At 34.4% G+C, this 15,709-nt stretch overlaps 1 protein-coding gene across 1 annotated transcript in view; it reads left to right on the forward strand.

The window, feature by feature from the left end:
* Positions 1 to 3,967: 3,967 nt before the first annotated feature.
* Positions 3,968 to 15,709, forward strand: part of LOC119644986 (centrosomal protein cep290) — a 28,871-nt gene continuing 17,129 nt past the window's right edge. Inside the window, exons 1-2 of the mRNA XM_038044728.1 lie at positions 3,968 to 4,100; positions 4,175 to 4,698. Coding sequence (XP_037900656.1) covers positions 4,083 to 4,100; positions 4,175 to 4,698 — 542 coding nt within the window. The 5' untranslated portion in view covers positions 3,968 to 4,082. The remainder of the gene's footprint in view (positions 4,101 to 4,174; positions 4,699 to 15,709) is intronic.

Raw genomic sequence — 15,709 nt, forward strand, 5'->3', positions numbered from 1 at the left:
AGTTTTGTTCAAAATCATGCCCTTTTTAGCAAGCACGTCCAATTGCTATTTTCATATGAGCGACTAACTTTCATAATAAAAAAAAGTCCTTTCATCAATATTATCACTTTCATGCCAACGCCGAGTCTGCATAGGGCAAAATTCGCTTCGCCTGCAAGCTGTTCAACTTTATGGCGAGTCATATCGACCTTTTCACGACTCACTTTTATACCCACCATTGAAGGATGGAGATGTAATCACTTTGTTTTCTTTTCATAACATGTGTAAAATCCAAAATGAAACTTCAGAGACTCTATTAAGTAGATCAACGTGAAACCCTGAACTGATTAATCCGTGTCTGTCCGTCCGTTAGATGTTTGTGTTATCACGCTCCCGGTCGCAAAAACATTGGAAGTCTTGGCACGCAGATTGGTAGTAAAAACGGACCAAGTTGGTCAGAGCAGACGCCCGCAGTGAGGCATATACTGAATGCAACTCCGATTTTCTCAACGAAAATTCGACTGATTTTGCACGTTTCTCAGAAATTATAAAAGTTAGAAGACTGAAATTTTCCACATTTACTTAACGGTACAGTCTACTCTTTACATGCAAAAATGGAAAAAATCTGTTATACCCACATGAAGTTACAGATAATTGAATTCTATATTTTTTTTCACTTTTTTGAGGTTTTATACTTATTTATCATAACACAAACAAGATAGAATGTTTAAAACTATTCTGTACATTCGTCATTGAAGATATAAAAATCTGCCTAAAAATGGATGGGTTCTAAAATGAATATTTTAGACGCCGCGTTTAATTGGTTCTTAGTAATACGAACTTGATATGGCTATCAAATAAAAGAACTTCGAGAGTAGTATGTGAAAAGCACAGTGGTGGGTATACAAGACTTGGCCCTCGTCGAATATAACTTTCCTACTTGTTTTTTTTTTTTTAAATAAATTTTAAATTTTGATAAAAACTAAGGAAGCAAAGTGGCAAGTAAAAATACACGTCGATTTTTTTTTTTTGGAATTATTGAGTCTAAAAACAACTCTTTTTGTTTGACACCATCATGTAAAACTTGAAAAATTGAAAATTAATTTTTCTTTGTGTTATAAGTGCTATTAAACTTAAAGAAAGAATTTCAAATAATTCTTTATTCTTTCAGAGCTACATATTATAGTCAAATCACTAAGCGAGAAATAACTCTGAAAAACCAACAATCCGAGAAGAATCCGCAAAGAATCATGAGAGTCAACTCCCCTTTTGTGGCGACCAGCTGGGCTTTTAGTCTGACAATAACAAACAAGTAACAACAGACGCTTTGTTTGCCAACTTAGCTACTGCTATTAACGAAATATATTCTCAGTTCCCATGAAAAGTTATTAAATATTAAATTGCTCAAGTTCGGGCCAATATATACCCAAAAACAAATATATATATATATATATGTATATATTAGTTTGGGGAAAAAGAAATCCATTATTTTTATATGAACTTCAGGACTTTATTTAACATGCTTCGGATTGTCCGATTTGGGTCAAATATGCACCGTTTTGTTGTACGATTTGTTGCCATTTTAAAGGTAACTTCAAAATGCCTCTCTCATAGAAGTCCTGGTCTCTATTTGCAAAAAACTCTAGTAGTCGATTTTCACAATCCTCCCTAGATTCCAATGTTTTATCATTAAAGAAATTTTGGAAGGGAAGAAAACGATGATAATCGCTTGGTGCCAAGTCCGGACTGTATGGCGGATGCATTAAAACTTCCCAACCAAGCTCCCGAAGTTTCTGGCGAGTCACTGTAGATGTGTGTGGCCTAGCGTCATCCTGGTGGAACACGACACCTCTCCTGTTGGCCAATTCTGGCCATTTCTGATCAATCGCTATCTTCAAACGGTTCAGTTGTTGACAGTAGAGATCAGAATTTAGCGTTTGGCCATATGGAAGCAACTCATAATAAATAATCCCCTTCCAGTCCCACCAAATGCATAGCAAAACCTTCCTGGCCGTTTGCGGTGCTTCACCGTTCTTTGACCACGATCGTTTTCGCACAGGGTTATCGTATGTGATCCATTTCTCATCTCCATTCACCATCCGTTTAAGAAATGGGTCTATCTCATTCCGTTTGGCCAAGGCTTCGCAGATGGAAATTCGATCCATCATCCATCATGTTTTTTTCTGTTAATTGGTGTGGCACCCAAACATCGAGCTTCTTTTTGAATCCAGCTTTCTGTAAATGGTTTAAAACTGTTTCCTGGGCGATATTACGATTGCTAACATGCCGGTCAACTTCGATCATTTCTCCGATTTTATCGACATTTTCGACGACCGGCCTACCTGTGCGAGGTGCATCTTTAACATCAAAAATTCCTGAACGGAATCTACGAAACCAAAATTGCACATAATTGGCTGTTACAGTATCGGAACCATAAACACCATTCACAATTTTAGCCGCCTGGCTTGCATTTTCGCGTTTGTCAAAGAAAAACTATAAAATGTACCGAATTTTCTCTTTGTTCACTTCCATTTTTAACACGCTGTAACTCACAACTGAATGCACCAAACAAAAAACAGCAAAAGAATTTTTTTTACTGCGAAATGTCACCTTTCCAACGAGCATAAATCTGAAATGGTTTGATCGATACTTTACGAGAAATCTATCAGTGCAGCCATCTACCGAAAAAATAATGGATTTCTTTTTCCCCAAACTAATATATATATAAATAGAAACTTCATTACAGACTCTTTAGCGTACGGTTATACAGGCGGAATGATCTACGATTACTCAGGTTCAAGTTCGTAGCAACTATAAAGCATAATTCCTTCAGATTTTTTCAAAATTTGTTCAACTTGCGAATAATTACTAATTTAATTAAAACTTATTTTGGCAGATAAGATTTATTTTTGTTTGCCCTCCACATATGTCATAAGAACGTTCTGTCTTGTGGGAGTATTTCAATGCTTTCTTCTCTCACATCACGCACGTATACATGCATGCACGTGTGCATAAACTCACACACACACACACACACACACACACCCTATGTGTGTCTCCAATTGAAGTAACGAAAGAAAGAAATTCTTTGAATACATGAAACCATCTGAAGGCTCACAAATGTTTTATACTTATGAAGCAACTACTGGATAAGAATAAGGTACACACTCTTCAGTGCCATTTACATTCTTATTATAAATGAAATCTTCAATTAAAAATACATTGAATGCATTAAAACGTTAAAGTACATATATATATTATATATATAGTTCACTCATCAAAATCTATTTATACGCATAGCCGCATTGGTTTGTGTACAAGTTTGCTTGTTAGAAACATGGACGAATGGATTTCGCATTTACGTATTTATCGCAGTAGTAACATTTAAAGAGCATTAAATCACAAAATAAAAAAAAAAAAGTAATGAAATGGAATTCATTTGTGTGCCTTCTTCGAGATTCGAAAACTTCATCAATAACCATATAAATAGAACCAGTTAATTAAACTTCCTCTTATTGATGAATATAGCAGAAAATCTTTCAATTTGTATCACATGGCATAAGCCATTTATTGATAGAGGAATGCATGAAATGAATGAAACGAAATCGAAACCGACCGTTTGTATGACTACAACTTGTTTATTTAAACGTATCGATTATCCGATTACACTAAATGAATTAATGTGCATGGCGTGTCTATGTCATTGGTTAATCGAGTCTATAAAAATTTTAACGGAAGCTGACAAAATCATACCGAATAAGGTCTCTTGTGACCAAGTGCGTAAGCAAACGTTGTTAGGCAACTCAAGAAAATGTAAAGGAAACAAAATGCTTGAAAGCAAGTTTAAACACGTGCATCGACACTATTTCGATCAAATATATTTGAAATGATATCAAAGCAACTTAAATTAAATCATACAACAGAAATTAAATTTCCCACAAATGCTCTTTTAATAATGATTTGGTTATATGTTGCTTTTTGCATTTATATATAAAAACTTAAAGATTTCACTAAAATAGTCGCAGTCTCATACAAATCATTACGAGTGGTATTGATTTAAGGCGCAAAAAAATAAAAATATATAAAAATCATAATTTATAACAATGGGATGGCAATCGCTTGTGAGTTCTAACGAAGTCGTCGTATATTATCATCCTTTAAAAAAAAAAACTCTTATATCCTTCATTTTGATTAGGTTAAAGTTGTGCTGCTAATATGCTTAGGGGAATTTTTGCATACGAAATATGTTCGTGCTACAATGCCAGCGTTTTATAGGCAAGTGAAGTTGCTGCCATTTTTGCATACAGCAAGCCCACAACAACAAGATGCAATTAGAAATCAGCGTTCTTTATATGGATCAGGTCAACAAGTCGCAAGTTATAATATCGCTTCTCTAGGTGCTAGTCATGTACCGCAAAATGGATTGATTAACTTGTTGGAATCGACTAAGCAACAAGGCTTTCCGAATAATGCTGCTGTTGCTTTTGCTAATCCTGGTGCTAAAGATATAATCCCGAATATGCCTATGTCGCTCTCGTTGCCCCCATTTTTACCATTAAAACTAGGTGGACAAACGGCTGGTACATCCAGTGTTAGTGTCGCCACTGCCGAAGACTTTCAAGATCTTGCGCAAGCTAATCTTCGTCTTCAGAGTCCTTTCGATGGCAAACGATACGCTCCCATCAACGCGATGCTTGCTCGTCCTTTTAACAAGCCCGGGTAAAAAATTCCAATTACGAGTTTTCATCACACTTTATCACTTCCTCGTCCGCTTTTGCATGCATTTTCAGTGTATCTTTCCTACCGCCACCGTCAATATTGACTCATCCACCAGGCCCTTTGAGTCTTGTGTCCTCAAGTCAATTGCTTAGCAATTGGAAAAATGACTGAAGCGTAAATGCATCATTTTGAGTTTTTTTTTGTTTTTTTTTTCAATAACTAAGTTTTTAGTCTTAATATAATTAAAGTAATGTTCTCTTTTGTCTTATCAATAAAGGTTATCGAGCGTGATTTTTTTGCAAAGAAAGTATGAAACGTTCTTGAAAATTTCTTAGTAGAGGGAAACTTTATAATACTTTGCGGCTAGGGAACGCTAAGCGAGGTATTGCACAGGATGCTGAAGCAATGGCACATAAACTTTAAGATTCGAACAATCTTATGCATCACAAATTTTAACGTGAAATTCAAACTGTCACAAATATTCCATCTTAGGATTAAGCCAATAACATAAAATAAAACTTTCCTGTATCCATTTATCTTATGTTTCCCATCTAGCTTCCAGTTTCATTTCAAAGCAATAATAATCTATGATTACTTTGAGCAGCACGATCTAATAAAAATGAAACAAATGCATTATATATTTACACACGTACACACACTCATATATATTAAGGGTAATATAAAAAGTCTTCGCGATTTGTTATCACTGCATGATGTTGATGCCTATATTTCAGGGGCAACACTCAATTGATTGTCGCAAGCGAACATATTCTTATAAGGTGACATATAGTTTTCTAATTCTTTGCTTATGTAAAAATTTATACTATACTGACTAGAAAAGGAGCGAAACATCTTAAGGATATACGTTATATAATGCTTTTTTCCTATTAAAGAGGTACCGAAAAATTTGTGAAGTATAACATGAGAATAGTGTGAATGAACAAAGGACCCAGGAATGATTCTCTCAATTCCGGAAGATGCACTTCGTTCAGGTCGGGCGGTCATTGAGAAAGTCGGAGCAAGATCGGCTCGTAAGCTGTCAGAAAATAGCGGAGGCACTAAACAACAACCACATGAACGTTTGGAATCGTTTGCACAGAACAAGCTACAAAAAGAAGCTGCAAAGGAGAGAAAAAAACCGCGGAGACTTTTCACATCATCCATGCGTATGTGTGCATGAGAACATTTCTATAAGTTTAGATAAAGTAAAACTGTACTTTGTATAAATAAACATATATATATACATATATATATATATATATATATATATATATATACAATGACACATAATGATTAGCGTGCATGTCAACATAATTATTAAACATCTGGCGGTTTTGGAATATAAACCGCAGATCATTACCCAACCGCACACAAAAATGAATACTAATTAATGGTTACATGCTCATGCCATCTCCATTTAAATCAATATACAATCCTTACGCATATAAGCAAAGGTTCCCGAAAGTAAAATTATTTTCAATAAAAGCTATATTGCTCTTAGCGGCAAGGCAGCGTACTCTGTATGTTGGTGCTACTGCATGTACCGGAGCGTGTTCGTTAAACGAAAGATTAAAATTAAGAAAATACTTCAAAACCCAAACCCAACGCGTAATCGATAAATTGAGATCGTGATTAGCATGTTCTCTTGCCTATTGCCCATTTGCAGTACACTATCGTATTATATGATACTTTAAAGTATTTATGTTATTTCGAATTCTTGCGCAGACGTCCAGGTTTTCGCTCTTTTTAAAACGAAAGCAGATCTGAGTAAAAAACATAATGTTTTCAAGAGTATAAACATGAAGGCTTTCCCCTTCTCAATATCAATCTAATTATGGGTATTAAGCCTTAATGGATAAATACAGTCATCTAAGCGTCATTATTTAGTTTAATTAATTCAATCATAGTGGAACCTAAGATACCTCTTAAGATTTCTCAACTTACACTTAAAATTGTTTTTGATGACCTCAAATGGAATTTTGCCGAAATCAATCTGTTGTAAGATGGCAAGAATGTTGATGTTGAACAAAGCCTTTAAAAAACGCCTTTAAAAAATTCCTTTAAAGAAATTGTCTTGTAATGAAATTTGAAGAATCTCAGTGTCAGAGACAACAAATTTACCGCAAAATGATGAATGTATTGTAATGAATATATCCCGTGAAACATATGTTTGCCATAACAATACTTACTTATACATGTATATGATGCTATGCATACCGTAAATCTTCTAAGCCCTTGTATTTGAAATAATTTTTTTTGTTCTGAAAGTGAAGGAATTTCCTGTTCATTTCTTTTCTTTCCTATTTCTTTTCTATTTATTTCTCTCTCTCTCTCTCTCTCTCTCTCTTTCGTTTATCTTCATTTTCTATTAAAGCTAAGTTTTTACACATATAAGTGTTGGCAGAATGGATTAAATTACAATGTCCTCAGCAATTTTTGAAAAAAATTTACATACTACTTATGACCATTAAAACTTGAAAGAGTATTTCATGTTGCGTATTAAAAGGACTTAAGGGATGTTGTGAATTAATAAATAGCTATATATACAAATACGTACATGCGAGACATTCCATATTTTAATAAATTACTCAAATACTCTGAAGGAGAAAACGAAGAACGAATGACGTATATATCTTACATTGTCATACGGAAATCATTTGTAGCTCCCAAAATACATAAGGTGGGAACCCATTGTAACAGACTAAAAAACGCATGTCAGACAAGCTTCGTTTTTCTTTTAAGACGGTACAAGTTGCAATAGAATAATAATAATATTCAAGAATGTTATTAACCAAATATTTATAACAACATATATATGCACAATGCGAACCGTCATTCTACCGCAGTGAAAGAAAAATAGTTTGAATTATTTACGACAAAAAGCCGCTATATTTACTCACGTATGCTGCTTAATTGCAAAAGTTTTCTTTTACATTGTATTAGGTGCTTGCATATATTTTGATCATTTACTTATTTGGAAAAGGTATTCCTTGAAAGAAATTGTTGCAATATTTATTCATCAAAGAATTTTCCATAATTTTTTACTACTTTCTACTAACATCTTTATGGCAAGATGACAATGTCGTGCCGAAAAAACGATATTGGCTTAGCCGCGATCCAATCATCGACTCATCTCCTGATTTCTTTGGCATTTCGAAACCGCTTATCAGCAAAACCCTGCTGCATCGATCTGAACAAGTGGTAATGAGAAGACGCTACGTCTGGCGAGTACGCTGGGTGCGATAGAACTTCCCATTCGAGCTGCGGCGGTGTATCCTGGAGAACACTTGCAACGTGTGGCCGAGGGTTGTCATGCAAGAAAATGACTTTGGGTCTGTTGGTCTGTTTTGCAACACTAGACCGTTCACTTTATTTAATTGACGTCACTAACCATATCCAGTGAGAAGTTTCATTCAATTTTAGTAGCTCGTCATACACTGCATCTTACTGCTCCCGTTATATACACAGCAAAGCTTTATGGCCGTGAATATTCCGTTCTGTTCGATGTCGATGTGGGGGACTCTCCCGAATTATAGTATGACTTTTTGCGTTTGGGAAGCGTCGGGTCGTAGTAGACTCAGAAAACTTTTCTTTTTTTTTTTTACCTAGCAAGCAATGACACCGTAATGTTGCAACTGTTCGAAATGGCACATTTAGCCAGAAACCGTTGATTCGTCAAATGCTAAGCTATTCAAAAGTTGTTCGAGAATTTGAGATGGTGTTTCGTCCAATAAGTCTGCTAATTCATTATTTTTTAACTTCCTTGATCTTCAAGGCAAAACCGACAACTAGTATATGATGGAGCAGCATAAGCTTCTAAAAGTATTTGATGGCTTTCGACAGCAGATTGCTTCCAATCAAATAATAAAAGCAATGAATGTCGAAAAGGCGATTTCGAGCGTTCCATTATTATGCTGTATCTGTATTCATTCAATGGAAAACGATTGTTTTATGTAGAGAAAAATCAAAGTCATCAAATTTAATCGTTGTGTACATTGACACTTCGCATTACTTTATCATTTTCACCAATATATATCGTCGATCAAAATACATGCAAGTACATGTTATTATTGCAAGAGCGAGCACACATGCACACAAACAATTCCCCATGGTAATTAAAACTTTGCGATATATGAACTTGAATTTCAACAAAATCAATTTTCAACAGTGAACAGTCGTTAAATTACAGTTAATAAGTTAGGGTCATGCGGCTTTGAACATGACGATGGATCAATCAAGACCATTTTTGTGTTAAACTCTTAATTGCATTAAAGGAATGTTTGCAATAAGTTTTTATTCTAAGATAGATATGTTCAAAATTAACGGGCAAAACAATCGGCTGTTCAAAGCTTTGCATATATCCATATGCATTGCGTACTTTCTACGTATCTGGCAAATTAATCGGAATGATTGTCTTTTAAAGAAACCAAATTTCTCAAAGTTCTAACCCAAATTGTCTTATACGGAAAGGAATTTTAACTTACTTAGATTTTATGTACCAACGAAACTGTCTGTGTTCTAAAAATTGATCCTACACAACAGATGAAGGGTATATTAAGTTTGCGCCTCTTCAAATTTACGCAACCACTTAAGTACAGATTATTCTGCTGGTAAGAACAAATTACATATTCACGCAAAATTCTTGTAGTGACATTTTCGATGGAGACGCTGACATATCAACTTAACCTACTTTCCACTCCGTTTCCATGTCACTACAATTAAATAAAGTTTTTAAAATTCTACAATGGAACATTAAGGGACTTCTTAACAATTTTGATGAACTCCGTACAGTCATAAGTGATCTCAGTCCAACCTTTATATCGCTTCAAGAGAGCCATTGTAGAACCTCTTTTAATCCCATTCCTCCCAAATCATATACTGGATACTTCACGAATGCTGATCAAAATTCATATTCCAAACAAGGATTTGGTGTTTTTATAAAATCAAGTATATCTCACAAACTCATAAATTTAAGCTCAAATGTGCAAGCCGTAGCGATACAAATAATGTTAAATATAAAATTTACAGTGCTTTCGGTCTATATCCCACCTTCGCAATCGTTTTCTCAGCAAGAACTCTACAATTTATTGTCCATATTTTCCCCCCCATTAATTATATGCGGCGACTTTAACAGCTGGTATACCATCTGGGGCTCAACAGTGAACAGCACTCGTGGTACTGTTTTAGAAAAGGCTTTCATGGAAAGTGGCAACAGTTGTTTCAATTCTAAAGTCAAAAAATGTCTCTATCGCATCGGATTATCGCATAATCTCTCTTTTATCTTGCCTCCCAAAGGTACTGAAAGAGATTATGGCATCTAGATTATCTTGGTTTGTTGAGTCCAACAACCTGATAACAAAGCAAAAAGTTGGTTTCAAGCGGGGTAGAGGGCGCATCGACGTACTCTTACATATTGATTATTTTACAAGCAAAGCAATTTCCGAACGAAATCATGTAACAATTCTCTCAATTGATTTCGAAAAAACATTTGACAGAGTTGGTCTTCGTGTTATTTTAAGACTCTTGAAATCATGAAATGTTGGACCCAAATTTTTTAACTACATCAAATCATTCATGCCGCATCGGCGGTTTAAAGTTAGTGTCAACAATCATATTACCAATACTAAACGTACAGACGCTGCATATTTTCGGACTCCCGTTTTCCAACAAATATCGTTGGAAAGCGCACTGTCTTCATATTAACACTATTGCTTATTTTACCAAAATGCTTGTTTTAAGAAAGATTGACTATGCTTTGATAATTTATGGTAATAGCTACAAATCTAACATCAACATCTTTGCAATGTGTTATGCTTTTCGCACGACACCCTTAACTAATATTATAATTGAAACTGGTCTCCCGACTTTAGAAAATAGACTTCATGAGTTGAAAGCTAAAATAGTCCCCAAGCTTCTTAATTCAAACAAATCTATTCTCGGTGATGACATGAGAAAGATTGTTATTACTAAGAAAATTCACAAGTCATTATCTGCAATTGACTATTGCTTGTTCGTCGCAAAGAAATTGGACATTCACTTAAAAATTTTCCGCTATTTTGGTATTAAACCTCCATGGATTTTGAAAGACTGCTCTCTTAACATTTCGCTGTCTATGCACAAGAAAGAAATTGCGTCTTCAGGAATCTAATAGCTGAAAAAACCTAAGTTCTCAAGAGTACGGGCTGGAAACTTTTATACACAGACGGCTCAAAATCTTTTGGTCTGCCTCCTGGTTGTACCGTGGTAGATGCTTCAGGACAGTAGACTAAGTAAATTCCGGATCTTAAGGTATTCAATGTTAGTCTATTCGATAAATACATTGATTATATTAAGAAGAGCAATATATTTTCTTTGGTTTTAAATATAAACGTCACAAAGGATTTAATTAATTTTAGGCGCATCGGTTAACTTAACAAGATCGCCGATTATCCGAATATTTCTATAACAAAAACTTTATATTATATTTAGAAAGTACCACTGCTCAAACGACATCTATAAAGGTATTATGTCATTCCGATCACCTATTTGCGAATTACAGAGATTTTAGTGGCTCTTCGTTTGATGTTTTCAAAACAATGGAAAAGTCTAAACTACCTACGCTTCTTGATGGGAAAGAATATCGCTTAAGGTCAGGATTGGGTTGAAAAGTGTTATGGCAAGTCTTGTTCGACAATAACTTATCGGTTACAATGCAATCATGTGACGATGCAGACCATGCATAGGTTAGGGTACAGAATGATGGTTGAGCTTATAATCTGTCCGTTCGACATATAGGTTTTATCGGTCCGCTTATTCTTATAGGGGTAAAGTGCGTGTATCTCTTTCAGATTTAACCGTCTGTGGATTGTCCGTGGGACAAAAATTTAGAACCCCCCCATATCTCCCGAACTAGCTAACTCAACAATGGCGCATGCGCTCATCTCTACAACCTCCGATCCCCTGAAAGTGCCACGTAAGAGAAGCCCTACAAATAATAAAGTCATTGGTTCGACATTCACACAGACAGTGAGGATTTCCAGACACAGCCGTTACACAAAAGTGGTGGTTTATTGATTTCAAACCTTTGTACTCCGAGTGTTTTTTTATTCAAAAGTGCGACAACTCCGTGACATTTTTGCGTTGGAGCATCTAAAGAGTGAACTTCTGTTGTACTAAAAAAAAAGATCTGTTGTTATAAATTTATTTATTTAATTAACGTGGTTTGTGATAAAAGAAATACAATTTGATATTTATATATTGTAATTCAGTTTAGTGTGATATTTGTGAAAACAATCTTCCATATGAATCCGTGGCTTATTTGGACATGTGTCACAATATTCCGTTGTTTCCCGTCTTCCGGAATTACCTTTGCGCTTAGAACATACTATACAATCCTTTTTTGTACCTCTTCGCATTACATGAAGTTTTCCATTTAACCTGTCTGTGTACATATTTCCATCCCCTAAAGAAATAACTTTCGGCACCACTTGAGAGATTTTCCTAGGAAGCAATAAGTTGATCAATATTGATCAGCCCGATCTACACCACCCATTGAATATGTGTAGTCGAACACTACGTTAGGTTTACTGACTATTACTTATAGAGTTACTGCAATAAAACCATACGGCGCCTACAAAGAGTTAAACAAAGTTACACAGTCACCGATAATTCAGAACGCAATCGAAAAGCGTTATAGCAAAAGATAGCCGAGATATCAAAAATCAGTGCATTCATAATTTTACAATAAAATTTGGACATCGGCGAGCTCTTTTCTAAATAACTACTAAATGAATTGAAGTTCGAGTTATTGCCCTATCTGCTGATTTCTCCAGATCTGCCACCCAGCGGCTAATAGTTGCAAACTCGCAAACGATGTTCCGGGGAGAAGAAATCGATCGACTCACGAGGTGATTGCAGAGCACATTTTTGGTGTCTTGCTAAATGGGTTTTAAAAGAAATTCATCGAATTGTTAAAGAAGGGTTGGACGGATTTTATTATTTTTAAAGTCGGCTATGTTGATAAAGAAAATCGAATTTTACAAAAAAAAAAAAAGTGATGTGAATTAATAATCAATTGTAGCAAAAATTTAAATGGTTCTGAAACACAGAACAATATTTAAGTGAACGACGACGATGCATCCAGAGAAAACAATGACAAACACCATAAATTATTGTATTCGTCTTCAATCAATCTCATGCTCTCAGTCAGTGCCTTCCTTTTCTGTGTGCCACTCTGTCATATCGGGTGGATGTGGCCTATTATGTCCATTTTAATACAGGTACCGGGTGACACGTAGACTATGTGCGAAAATATTTATCATTATATGTGCAATAGGATACGAGTCAAGAGCAAAGAGCTCAATTATTCACTTTCTAAAAACAAAGGGATTTCAATTTACGTGGTATTGTAGGCGTGCCCTCCAACTAATTTCGCTGATTTTCAGTACTAACTTGGGTGCAAGAATTTCCAATTTATCTAACAAACCTGAAGGTGATAGCTTAATTTTCGCTGCCACGAGATTGCGTATCACAGCCATTACACTGAAGGAGACAGAATTGATGCTGATCAAGAATAGATAGATATATTTTATGGAGTCTCTGGAACTTTCGTCTGGACATTGCAAGCATTTTCTGACAAAATAAATATATATTCATCCCCATCCCCATCGTTCGATAATGGGAATAAAAACATCAAGCGGTGCACGAGGCCAAATTGATTCTGTTATCCTTTTTAAGAATATATATATAAAATCTACGAAGTCTATGGTAACTACAAGTATTTGACAATTCCAATGCAATTCCTCTTGTGGTAATAAAGAGGAACATTGAATATTGAGAGGATATTTTGAACGTTAACGATATTTATCCAATATTAGGTTTTTTGACCTTCATCTTGAAATGATATGAATATACAACAAACAGTTAGTAACAAATTGTAGCTAAGAACAAACACTTGTTGTGAGAACAGAGTAAGCTAAAAATTTGTTGCCTTCATTTGCAAGAATCTAATATATTTGCACCCTACACAATTTGTTGTACTAGGTATATTAAGTTAGTGTAGAAAGCCTTAGAACATAGACCCAACTTTTATAATACCGATCGATAAGAATCACAATCCGTCCGTCTATCCGTCTCATGTTTGCCCATGTATATTTGTGTTCAAGCTACAAGTCACAAATTTTGCGATATTTTGGTGAAATTTGCTACAGCGACGAACGCTATTTAAAATGGTTCGGATCGGTCGACTTTTTCGACCATTCCCCATATAACATTTAATATTTAATGATAAAAATTAGTTTATAGCAACGTTTCAGCAAAAAAATTAACGATAGTGAATTTTGAGACCCCAACATTTATAGACGCTATCACGGAACGCAAACTCTTATATGGAGAGAATATCTAACTTTCATGGTTTTACGTGAAAATAACGTTTACTTTTTTGAGTATTATTACCAAAACGTGAGCGAATAATTGTACAAAGTTAAATAATTACTTGTTTATCTGTACAAACGTTTGAGCTACATATGTGAATAGGACTCTCTTTGCGTATAATATCTATACGTCTTAATAGATAGTTTTGGAGGGCATATTATAAACGATATAACTTATGTGGTTGGCCACAAATACAATGCCAAGTCCAAGATTGCTAAATTACATTCAATTATCATTGTAAGAAATCATAATGAAGTAAATGCAGATTTGATCTCCCTGTCTAGCTATCACATTCACTCATTGAATAAACTAATTCATTCATGTAAATATATATTTATTTATATATGCGTCCTATTATGTAATTGTAATGCGAGAAAGAGACTTTTATAAATATCCTAAAAAGTTAGATGGCTAGCAGGCTGCCGACCTGTGGAACTCATCCAAAAATGTGCAAAATATGCAAAATTTTAACTTTTCATGTCATGAATGAAATTGCGGACAGACTGACATAAATGACCAAATTAAAAAATGTTCACTAATTTAATTTCTTAACATTGTCAACAATTGTTACTTTCGATATATTCACACATATATATATTTTTTTTATAAATATATATATATATATATATATATTTTTTTTATATTTTTTTTTTTTTTTTTTAACGATGTTATTCTACGTTTATTTTTGTTCACCAATGCGTCCCAAAATGTGTTAGATTGTTTTGTCTGCTTTGCATAATTCTGCGTATTGTTACTGCTGCCTAATTAATAATCAAATAAATCAAAATTTGAGATCAAATTCCGAGAATGAATGCTGACGGCAACAACAAGAGTTTAGTCAGGCATACTTTGAACAAAGGCCGCCGCACACCGACCGATGAAAGATGCCAGCAGATGGATGAATTAAATTGTGCACAGAAGATTAACACAAAATGCATCATATGTCACAATATTTAAATACGATTTATTTATTTATTTATTTATTAAGCATATTGACATAGTAAACAAGTAACGAGCTCCAAATAATTGTTATTTTCATTGTAGACGTGAACAAATGTATCGTAATTGAATCGTAAATTGCGGAAAATAACGTCCAGGGTAGAGTGTTAAATTCAATTTTAACTAAAAGTTTACAATTAAGAAGAAAATAAGCGAACTTAAATCACTTGAAATTCGATCTCCACGCACACTAACGCACAACAAAGCAGGTATCACCTCACTATATACAGTATATCATCATCATCTTTGATGATTGTAAAAACCGAATAAATCCATTTGTTAACGATCATATTTATTAAACTGTCTTTACATTGAAGAGCCTAATAATTATCGATTGTTACAGATAAGCCCTTATATTAAGTTCGAATAGATAGATAAATTTCCGAAACTAGAATTAGAAGAAGCCTGATGTGGTAGGACCTGAATTAAATTTTCTAATGTTCATAAGCAAAACCGGTCTTTTTTATAACACGTGGCTGCATGTATTTTGATCATTTTTTCATTTGAACAATGCATTTATTGCAAAAAATGGATACAATATATATTGCTTAAAATATTTCTTTGTATTTTCTACAACATTTTACAATATTTTTGTCAACAT

This window comes from Glossina fuscipes, unplaced genomic scaffold (assembly GCF_014805625.2).
Source record: "Glossina fuscipes isolate IAEA_lab_2018 unplaced genomic scaffold, Yale_Gfus_2 1, whole genome shotgun sequence".
NCBI classification, from domain to species: domain Eukaryota; kingdom Metazoa; phylum Arthropoda; class Insecta; order Diptera; family Glossinidae; genus Glossina; species Glossina fuscipes.